This window comes from Marmota monax, unplaced genomic scaffold (assembly GCF_021218885.2).
Source record: "Marmota monax isolate L192 unplaced genomic scaffold, Marmota_monax_Labrador192_F-V1.1 WCK01_AAM20220418_F8-fsc00306, whole genome shotgun sequence".
NCBI lineage: Eukaryota > Metazoa > Chordata > Mammalia > Rodentia > Sciuridae > Marmota > Marmota monax.
The window spans coordinates 97,510-109,607 of NW_026694094.1; the positions used below are offsets into that span (position 1 = coordinate 97,510).

General features: G+C 38.8%; 1 protein-coding gene across 1 annotated transcript in view; it reads left to right on the forward strand.

Moving 5' to 3' along the window:
• The window catches only part of LOC124107166 (iduronate 2-sulfatase), an 89,273-nt gene that overhangs the window by 33,997 nt on the left and 43,178 nt on the right, over positions 1-12,098 (forward strand). The window contains exon 10 of the mRNA XM_046465077.2: positions 190-366. Coding sequence (XP_046321033.1) covers positions 190-317 — 128 coding nt within the window. The 3' untranslated portion in view covers positions 318-366. The remainder of the gene's footprint in view (positions 1-189; positions 367-12,098) is intronic.

Sequence of the window (12,098 nt, forward strand, 5' to 3'; positions counted from 1 at the left end):
TGAGCCTGGGTGTACAGGAAGAAGCAGCACTGGAGGTTACTCCATGTAGCCAGGAAAGAGATATAAGGCAGCAAAGTGGCATTGGCATTGTGTTATCTGTGGCACATCAAGCAGCTTGAATCTGGGGCTTCTTAAGTTCCCAAGGACTGAAAGTGTTAATGTTGAATTCCTCTGATTCTTCTTCACAAGGTTCTTCCATCTGGTTGGAGATCTCCCTGTGTCAGAGGGTCATACGCCTCTGGAATTTCTGGTTTATGGTTTGGTGGATCAACCAAGAGCTCACAATCACTGGTCCACCTTCTAGGTCTGTGTGTTGATTCAGACAGCCCAGGAGAAGTGCTGCAGAATCTCAAGAGCATCAGCAAGGTAAGATTCCAGCTTGATCCTGTTTTGCCACTTGAGTTCTGGACCTTATACAAGGACCTTCTCCTCTCTGGGTCTGTCTGCTCAGCTGAATGGGGGAGAGCAACCACTCTTCCTGAGAGGGCTCATGAGCTCTCAGTGAGCCGGTACTGTGTGTGGCATCTGTTCTATGAGTGTGTCCTATTCATTTTTCCCCTCCACAAGTGAGGAAGAAGGGTAAGCAAGACCCACCTGAACCCATCTGAAAGCAATTCATCTGCACCTGCCAGGATGCTGCTGCTGATGAGTAGGAACATATAAGAGGGAAGCAGTTCTCCAGTTAGGGGATACTTTTGAAAAAAGCCAGTAGTTAACAATGATTACAAGTATCAAGATCTGTGGCAATTAATTGGACCATTTGTTTCTTGTTTGCCTATGCTCTGAGCATGTGGAGGTTAGGGATTGTGTTCCCATCTGTGCCTTCCCAGTGCAGAGATTCAAATACTGATCTTTACCCTGACCAGACCCACAGGGCAGTCTGAGATTGTACCACCCTGCCCAAGATTGTCCTTCCAAGTTGTTATATTCTATAGTCTTACAAAAGACCACTCTTCTGTACACAGGAGCTGTGTTCATTGTGAGTGGCAATGCACATCCCATAAGTTTATTTTCCTTCTTTCCTTATAGAGTAGGCTTTGAAGAGCCTCCCACTTTCAGACTCACACACATACACATTTCCTGACTTTCTTGGGCAGCAGGACCCTGGACTCACATGGTAATAGGCCAAAGTGTGTAGCCTTAGAGTCATTTGCTGGGCAGTGGGGATCAGGCCTAGGGCATGCTTCCTGCCAGAATAGGTGTGTGGTAAGGGCTTCCCTGCACTTTCAGAGGCCAAACTCCAGTCTGGTCAGTGGGCCTTTCCCTTTTATGCACAGCTTGGGGGATCAGAATGTCCTTAACAGGACCTGAGCTCCAGAGAGCATCTGTCTTCTTCCTCCAATCTTTAGACCTGCACCATTCCTTGCATTTAACCTGGCTTTTCTCACTCCATTAGAACCTGCCATTTTATGAATTTTAATTATGTTCTTGTTAATGGGTCATTGTATGTTTACCCCCCTAGAATATCAGGTCCATAAAGCGGCAACCTTGTGGCATCATATTTACTACTATATCCACAACACTTAAAATAGGGCCTGACAAGTGTTGGGAATGTTTGTGGCATCATGTTTTGATCACTCATTTGAGAGCATGTAAGAAACTATGGAGGATGAGAATGTGCTCTGAATTTGAATGTGATTTCTGACTCAATCCCTGACTAGCTGTGTGGCTTTGGTAAGTGCATTCATCTGAGTCATAATCAGCCTTTTCATGTGTAAAATGATATAATAATCCCTCCTTCCTTGCCAGTTGAAACAACTTACTTTGCCTTGATGTGTTCCTTGCCTAAATGTGATCAGATCATGTGAACTGTTCAGACTGTCTCAAAGTGAAGCATCAGAATGGTTATGCTATTGTGTTACCAGTCCTTGACCTTGGGTGTGTCACTTAGGGGGAGAGTTGTGATACTGACAGTAGAAGCCAGGTCCTTTCATACCTGGACCAGATGATTTTCAGTTCATTGTTCATGGCTTTGTCAAAGCAACCTCAGTTAATTAATGTACTTATGCTGGCAAAATTTTTAATTTCAATGTCCTGGATCTTTGTTTCCCTAGCTGGGCCTGCACATCTCTTAGATGGGATGACAGGTCAAAGATGAGGGCAATGGTACATAGGTCAGACCTTGTTTGCTCAAATATTTCCTATCCTGAAGTTTCTGTGATCTCTGTCATCATTTCCTACTCAACCTGCCACCTAGACTGCTTTGATGATTTCCTACTCTTGATAGGCTGCAGCTGTGCATGCCACAGGCCTGCAGCAAGCACGGGGATGGGATGAAATTTCTAAGGCTGAAGACAGACCTTGCCCAGAGCTCCATCTATTAGAAGTTGCCCTGAACATTGGAGACGCCTTTGTGTCCGGAGATAGTTTGAAGAGGCCTAGCTGGCTAGGGGATCCTGTACCAGCTTGTTTGCTATTAACCTGTTAGGGTTTACTATCTGGGTCATGTTTATCTTGTAAATCCTCTCCCCAAATCCATGGTCTTCATTAGTTTCTATGAGAAGAGGAGTTGCAGCATCTGTAAGCACTTTGGCAAATATTTGAATGAGCTTTAGTTTTCTGTGTGGGGACTCGGGAATAACAGGACTGCCTCTGTGAACATTTTTTTTTCTTTCTCCTTAGCCAGTTTCCCCAAATCTGCTGGAATAAGAGACTTTGAAACAGTTGACTTTGCCTAGATGTGATCATTGACTCATTTTCGCAGTGCATCAGTGTAGAGTACCACTTATGCTTGATCAGGCCATGTTAGGATCAGAAGCTTCAAAGGAGCCTGGAGCAAGATGGCTCAGCTGTGGATAGACCTTCTGATCTGGTCTGTGGGGGTGACACTTAATTTCCAGTTCCAGTCCCTTTATTTTTTTTTCCTTTTTGGTGGAGGTACTGGAGAAGGAAGTGGAGTATATATGAAATACATGAATCAACATTTAACTGTGTGGAAATAGTAGGGTGGAAGATGGTGGGGGAAGCTTGGAAGACACAACTACATTCAGTCTGGACTGGAATACAGCCCAGAACAAGGATGGTGAATGGGTTCCTTCTTGCATGTCAAGCACCATCGACTGCAATTGCAAAATACTTCTTAAGAGTGTGTGCTGAGAAAGTTCCTAAGGAAGCAACTGAGCCCAGAGGAAAAAGTCAACTCACAATAGCTGCCATGGACACAGGAAGAGGAACAGAAGAAAAATTTTGGCCACATCTTTATAAGTAGAAGTAGTATTAGTGAGAAGATCAGGCTTCTGGTCTGAGCTTTAGATTTAAACAGTTTTTTTGACCTTAGCAAGTCACCTGTCTGTTCTGTATAATTTAGGATTTGAGCTGAAAGTAGTTTGTTTGGGAGTTTGTATTGGTGTATGAGTCAGGGTTCTAGAGAAACAGAAACAGTATGAAGAATATCATCTATTGTCTTTCTTGCCGTGTATCTCTGTGTGTGTATATGTATACTTACACACACATATACATTATATATAAATAAATATATATAAACTTTATATATATAAACTTTATATATATATAAACTTTATATATATAAATATGTATAAACTTATATATATTTACATAAAATTAGAGAAAGCAATTGATTTAAGCATTTGGTTCATATAATGATGGGTAGTGGTATGTTTGAAATCTGTAGACAGGAAAACAGGATGGAAACTCTTCTGAGCTGATGTAGCTGCTTGAGTCCAAGGGCAGTTTGGAGACAGAATTCCTTCCTTCTTGGGTGACCTCAGTTATCTTATCTTAGGCTCTCTTCTGATGGGATTAGGCCATTTACCTCATGCAGGGCTATCTGCTTTACTCAAAATCTACTGATTTAAATATTAATAATTTTATGCAACATCTAGACTGTTGTTAGACCAAAAAACTTGAGTATCATGGCCCAGCTTAGTAGATACAATTGACCCCAGAAGTGAGCTCAGGAAATACTGGTAAAGGAAGGAAAGGGAAAGTAACCAATAAAAGGATGTGTTATCAAGCAAGTTATCACTGTGGACAACTGGAGCTGAATCCTTAATGGAAACATCATGGTACCAGAGTAGAACATATGCCTCAAAGAGATGACAGAGTGGGTCATTCATACACTAACTTCCATCAGTCCTTGGTTCAAAGCTGCTTCCATGTGGGAGTCAATTATTCATTCTTCAGAGCTCCTTTGTGGGCAGGTGGGACAGCATAGCATGTAGGCAAAGAGACTCAGGTAGTGGCAGTAGGAAATTAAGTCAATCTGCTTGGAAATGATATGGGCTATGGGGCATGGGAGGACCACAGAAAAGCATCTATAAAACAAACTAATATATCCTCAATTTTCCTAATTGTGAATTTATAACAGGTAAAATGAGGAAATAGATATAAAAGTGCTGGGATTTTACACTTTATAAATGAGGTATTAATTATTTAAGTTAAAAGCTAGAATTTTGATTGATGTAAATATCCTCTTTCTTGAATATTCCATTTAATCAGGAGTGTGCTGATAGATGCCATGCCAGGCTAATTCCTATTCATCTTTCCAATCTCAGTGAGGATGTCATATTTTCCAGGAGGCTTTTTTGGTCCCCTCTGACCATGTCAAGGTCCATGTTGTTTTCCTTTAGAACATTCCCCAACTCCCTGAAGGAAGGAACCATTTATTTCTTGTTTACTACTGATTCCCTAACACCTATCAAAGTCCCTGAAATGTATGCTTAATAAATATTTGATTTTAAAAATTAAGAAAATGTGGTAGGAAACCTTTCTTGGAATCCATTACAAATTAGTGAATACTATAAAATAAATTCATAAAATCATTCAAACCAGAATCTGAAAGTATCTTTAGAAACCTAACCCGATAAAAGTCATTATTTTCTCTTTATCTATAGAGCAATTTTCCATAAGTAAATGGGTACTCTAAAAGTACTTGAGAACAATTACTTCCTTAAGTAGATTGACCCCTAAAATTATGTTTATACTACTAATTTTCTTGGAAAACTATTTCAACAAAGATAGTCTGCATTAGTCAATATGGGTTAGGATATGTTTGGGTACAAGCAATCCACACACCTTAACATGACAAAGTTCTACTTCTTTCACAGGACTTCCCCAATGTAGATCAGGGATTTTGTGCCTCATAGTCATTAAGGAAAGCAAGCTAATGGATGTTCCCTTGTGAATATTTATAAATAAAGTCCCTGAGAATCAACATATACATAAGAAACTGAGTCATTTGCAGAAGGGTTCCATTCTCTGATATGGTCCACAAATGTGCTGTTGATACAGGTTTAAGAAAGCCTTGGACATTGTCACAGAGGAAAAAGGTAGGGGTGTGTGTGTGTGTGTGTGTGTGTGTGTGTGTTTTATCCTCAGTGACTCATTATATAGATAGTGAAAGGAAAAATACTATTTCATAAATTGAGTGAAGCAACTTCTGCATTGTATGGTGGTAGAACATATTATTCTCTTTCCTCAATAACCCACAAAGGATGAAACATTCCTGTTCATTGCTCTATGACCTTCAGAGCACCCCTCCCTTTATGGAAGAACCATACAATCTTGTTCCATGGGGGTCCAACCTGGGTATGTGCATTTCTTTGGATAAAGGAGTGTGTGTGGATATAACCCAACTATGTCCCATAGAAGCTTTAAGAGAAATTTTGAGTTTTTGCCAGCTTTTTCTTTCCCTCTGCCATGAATAAGAACACTGTGTCCCAAAGGGAGACTGCACCCTTAGCCTGGGTGTTAGAATGAAAAGACACATGGAGCAGAGCTGACCCACAAACAGTGACTTATCATGTATATGAAAAATAAGTTTGTTTCTCTAAGCTACTGAGATTTAATGATTGTTACTGAAGAAAGTACAACTAACACACTAGGGAATGATGATGTTTCAACTAAAAGTAAAAGGATGTTTGGTCTAGGGATGTTTTTTTAAAGTCCTCTGTAGCATGCATGGGGAGACCCTACAACAGAATCTGTAAAGAGAGGAGTTGTTATTAAGGTAAATCCAGGGGCTGGGGTTGTAGCTCAGCAGTAGAGTGCTTGCCTACATTTGTGAGGCACTGGGTTCAATCCTCAGCACCACATAAAAATAAATAAATAAAATAAAGGTATTGTGTCCAACTATAACTAAAAAAAAATAAAAAAGAGATAAATCCAATACCTGCATATAATAAAGAAATTGAAGAACTTGAGGGGAGATTTTCAGCTTTCTTCTAGAGCAAGGGTTGACAAACTATGGCCTAAGGGCTAAATATGGCCCACTGTCTGCTTTTGTAAATCAAGTTTTGTTAGTATACAGTCATATTAACCCAATTATGTATTATTTGGTGTATGTTTGCTCCATAAAAGCAGAGTTCAACAGGGATGACAGAGACTATATGACTTCAAAAACACGAAACATTTACTTTTTGTCCTTTACAGAAGACTTTTGAAACCTCCTGTCCTAGAGAGTGGGTGGGGTTTAGACTTGGATTTGTAGACAAGGGGAGGTAGGAGAATGACTGCTGTGGGGGACTGGACACCAGTAATGAGATTGGGGTCAAAGAAGAAAGACATTTGAAGACAGATATTATGGCAGGGAAACCATGCCATTAGATATCTTAATTCAATTCTGAATTGCTTCCTTTTCTGTGCAATAATTTTCTTCCACTGTCTCCAATCCTGAAGTAAAAGTCTATTACGTAGAGTATTCTGGTTCAGGGATGACTGTTACAGACATGACATGATAAACAGGAAAAGAAGAATAGTAGCAGCAAGAGTAAGAAGGCAAGTTAATGAAAATCAGTGGAATTAAGACATTTGGAAGAGGAGGTGTGCAAGACCCTCGGGGAACCCTTGAGAATACTGAAGATAAATCCTCTGCCCTTATTGTGGGCTTGAGTCATTTTACTTAGATTTCAAAAGTCCAGTTATAGTGCATTAAGAAGCATGAAGGATTTGGGACTATTTGCATTATTTTCTAATGTGTTGGAATTTTCTATGACAGTGGACAACACACTTCTCTGCCTAAGTTCCAATTCAAGTGTAAGGCAAACAGTTAAAAATACCACTCTCATTCCACAGAGTGTTGTTGGAGACCATGGCCTAGGCATGAGGGTTTAATTGGATTGGCAATTTCCCCCTTCTTATCTTTCCACAATTCCCTAACCCTCAGTTCCATCTTCATAATACACACATCAACTAAATTACTCATCTTTCTTCCTGTTTGCCCCTAATGTTTGCTGTCTTTTTTTCTCTTAACTTCACAGGGTGCTGAAGTCATCTGAAGCCTGGCTGTCATCCTTGGGTAGAAATGGCAGATCACTAGTCTCTTTATCCAACTCTGAATTTACACTCTGCCAATACCAACCACTCTTTCTTTGGGTAACTTCTTGGGACTCCTTGGAAACAATATAGATGTTTGCTTCCAGAAGATTCAGGAATAGGTCAGGTGAATGGACTAACTTCATTTCAAAACTACTCTGTACCCAAGGCTGAAAATCAACTCCTTAATTTTATTCATTCTATGCTGTACTCGCCCATCTTGTCTAATAGAGCTCTTCAGAGATTCTGCAGGGAGGTTGAATGACAAATTTAAGATTTTCCAAATGTAACATGCTGGCAACATTTCAGTGTCTTGAATTTGAATGTAACCCCTCCTCCATGACTGAATTCATGGAAAAAAAAAATGAAAGCTAGAAATTAAATCCCCTAGTTTTTAGAAGGTAAGTTCTAAAGACATAAAGGTCCCAAGTTAAATCTCTTCTTATAAATCTAAGTTCAAAGCTCAGAATTCTTCAGTCCAAAGACAGTCCAAAGAAATCAAGCACAAGGATAATCCTAATTTCTTATTCTGTCCAGTTATAGTCAAGTGTACTGGAATTTGGGGTAGACTTGGGCCCATTTCAGCCACTGCTGCCTGTCTTCCTTTGGAGTGGGTACTATTCCTTGGGAATTGAATTAATCACTCTTGTGATCCACAGCTTGGAATCAGCCTCCAATCATTGTAATCTGCTACCATAGCTGTACTCCATTCCACTCACAATAGCTTTGTCACAACATATAATGGACATATTTTGACCCTTGTTTTAGTGAATGATACCAGCATCTAACAGACATCCCAGACAGAAACTTGGATTCTTTTGATGACCCCTCCTTGTTCTTAACCACAGTACCCAATTAGTTGCTGAGTCCTGACAATTCCATTTTCTAATATCTTTTGTACCCATCCATTTCATAGTTCAGAAACTTCACTCTCATCTAGACCATATCAATAACTTACTCACCAGCACTTGCCTGCTATTTTTGAAATTAAAGTTCTTTCTATAATAATTATATAGGAGGGGCTGGGGTCGTGGCTTAGTGGTAGAGCACTTGCCTAGCATATGTGAGGCACTGGGTTTGATGCTCAGCACCACATATAAATAAATAAAATAAAGGTTCATCGACAAACTAAAAAATTAAAAAAAAATAATTACATGGGAAAATTATTTCAGATTCAGTGAATCCGCCCATCATATACATCCACAAGAATGCAGTCTTAATTAGAATGAGATCTATTCCATGCTTGTATAATTATATCAAAATGAGTTCTACTGTCATGCATAACTAAAAAGAACCAATAGAATAAAAAAATAATTACATAGGGTCTCCATCATCTGCACAGAACCTATAAAGCACTTCAAATTCTAGTTCTTACCCATCAGTCTGGCCTTGTCTCTTTGAGTCTCTTCTTTCCCATCTCAAGGTTTTATATGGTCTTCTTTGCCACCTTTCTCAACCTTCTTTAGCTCATTACTTAAGACTCTGAACAGATACTTCACTAGGAAGATATACCTGCAGGATTGTTTAGATATTTCACCTCTGTGCACCTACTTTCCCTGTACCTCCTTTCCTTCAACACATGGGACTTCTGTCATTGTCTGTTTAACTAGCCTGGGAATTCCTAGAGTGCGGGGACATGTGATTCATCTCTAAATTCTTAGTGCCTGGCCTAGGGCTTAGAAAATCTTATTTTTTACCTGAAATTGTGAGGATTAAATAAGATACATGAAGCTCACCACTTTCATACAAAATAAAGGATGCTGTGAAAATCATATAATGAACTTATACATTATAATGAAGCAGTTCAGCTTAAAATATTTAAATATCTATTTACTTCAAGTATTTTAGATTTGGTATTAGGTTATAATTTTGAAGTTTCTAACATGTTTTAAAATGTTGCACTCTATAATTGAATACAGTCCAAATGTTGCTTTTAACATCTGAATTCATCTGTATCTCAATTGTACTGATCCTAAGACCTATACAACTTATTACTTGAATCAGCATTTTGATTTGTAAGTTTTCCACTTATTTAATGGAATACTATGGCATGAAGCAATAACATATTTGAATAATTGTACAGACATTGTGGGGCAAAGAAGGTGGTACTGCTGAAATTGAGTGGCTGGCAGCACCATCAAGCAATAGCTTGAAATGTTCATTCATCAACAATTCAGAGAAAGTGAAAAGTCTGCAGACACAAAGCACCATGGAGTACCAATGTATAATGGCACATTAGAGTGAAATTATTAGTCACACACACATGAGAATATCAAGGGCTTCCTGTTAATTTATGTAAATGAATTGTACTTTGGTCACCAATGTCGCCCTAGTACCCAACCAGTTTCTATTATACAAAAAATACTGTTTTCCTTTGATATCAGTTTAGTATTTTGAATGCTTTCAATATGATCATCCAGTGCCTTAAAGAAGTGCAAAGGCTATTATATACTTACCGTACACCAGCATAGGCATTTGTGTTTTGAGGAAGATGTCTCTACCTTGTCAGCAGTTGTTCACTTTCCTTCAATAAGAATATCAGGTTCAGAAAAAAAAAATCCACAGGAACAGAACCTGTTAACCAATTCTACAATTATAGTATAATTGCAAACATTAGTAAGTTTATTTCTTGTGACACTTGACATTACCCACTCCAAGTCATCATCAAAGTCATGGAGCTAGAAGGTATGCATCAAATGAGGGTCTGCATTCTGGTGGGTGACTCTCCAGAACAGATAGCAACCTAGTCTTCATTCAAGGTTATAAGGATAATAGCATTTCCCTTCAATGTGCTTTTTTATCATCCCATTTTTAAATTATAAACAAAATTATCCAGCTAGACACTGTTTTAAGTTACTAAAGTGATAATGCCATTGTTTCTATTCAGTACATTGGGGAGAAGGTGACTGAATCAGAAACTGCTGACTTATGAGATGATCATAAATAAGTCATTCCATCATGTTGATCCTCATTCACCATATGTAAAATAAAAGACAGGATGCAATGGCTTATCTTGGAAAGCCTATGCAGCCATAGTTTTGAGGGATTTGGTGATTCTTGATATTTCATTGAAGACTCTTTAGTAGCCAGACTTTGCTCAAGGAGATATTACAAATTTTGCTTGGTCTGGAGGGCTTTAAAAATAGGTGAATCCTCACAGTCCATTTTCTTTGGGAGTCAAACAGAACAAAAACATCAGCCTTACATGTTTCTTTGTACAGATACTATCATGGAGAAATATCTGGTGGAGTTTACAGTTATTTTTGTTTTTGTTGTTTTAGTGGTGTTTGTTAGCAAATGCAGGGTTTCACAGGTGCTAGGCAAGCACTCTAGCCTTGAGTTATATCCCCAACCTTGAGTTTACAGTTATGAATGCAGTATACTGATTTTACACAGCCTAAGTAATTATGAGAAGAGTCTATAATTATGCCCATCTTTTTGGTTTAGGCAACTGGGTACACAGTGAGGCCAATCTCTGAGTCACAGGAAAAAGCAGATTTAGGGTAAAGATGATGTTTTGGATACATTGAGTTTGAGGTGCCCATGAGACATATTGCTGGAGATATTCCACAGTCAACTAGAAAATATTCTGTTTTAAGGGGGAAATCATGTTACCTTTCATAATCTTAATTTATTCTTATACCATCTCTATAACATTACTTCCCTGTCTTAGATAAGTTGTTAGTATTATTTTCACTTGGGAAATAAATGCCAAGAGGTTGAGTCAAGTAAAATGAAGTGATGAATGAAATAGTGACTTAGATACATTAAAGTGCTGTGCACATGAGGAAGCTGATTATCTACAGGTTTACAAGAAAGGGGACCCTGGGGTTAGAATAGACACTGGCCTCTGGCTTTACTCTGTTTCTGGGAATTGCATCATATACCTAGACATTCATTCATTCAACAAATCAACTAAAGAGCCAATATTTATTTAGCAACAGTGTTTGTTAAACAATATACTGGATGCTGTGTTGAGTAACAAGACAATTTTTGTCCTGAAAAAACCTTTCAGTCCAAAAAGGAAGGTGTTCCCATAAAAACTGAACAAGATAGAGTGGCGAGTGCTACTTACAGGAGCAATAGACTGGGCTCCGACATAGTCTGGGAATTTAGGGAGGATTTTCTGAGATGTTAATTTAAGACATGGAGAATAAAGTCAGACAAATGAAAGAGGCTGGTAGTAGTGAGACATTGTGTGTGGAAAGTCTTGACACAAAAGATATCAAGGATGGTTAGTGTGGCTGCATCCAGAAGAAGAAAAAAAGAGTGTCATTTTTTTAAAAAAAGTTTGGGAAAGAGACAGGAGGTGGATCATACTTGATTTTGTAGGTCATAAATTCCTGCTGTCTATTCTTGCTCAACAAGCTGCCCCCATACTTAGCAGCTTAACACAGTCATTTTACTTTGCTCAAAATTTTTCTAGGTTAGGAATGAGGGAATGGTAACTGGGTAGTTTGTCTCCGATCCATGTGCTATCACCTTGGTGGGATAGGGCATGGAATTGGGTTTTACTTTCTAGTTGGCTTGTTTCCTCTCATGTTTGAAGCCTCAGTGTTCTTTCACAACTTTCCCCACATGTCATTTACTTTTCCAGTATGGCTATCTCAAGGCATTTGGTCTTTTTATATGACAGCTAGTGGTCCCCAGAGTGAGCTCTTAAGAAAGCTGGACAGAAGGTGACTTAGCTTTGGAAGTCCCAGAATATCACATCTGCCACATTATATTAGTTCAGCAAGTCAAAAATCCCAGGCCAGATTCAAGGGTAGGACAGGTATATTCCACCTCTCAATGAAAATGGGAGAGGGCAAAGTTAGCAAAGAATG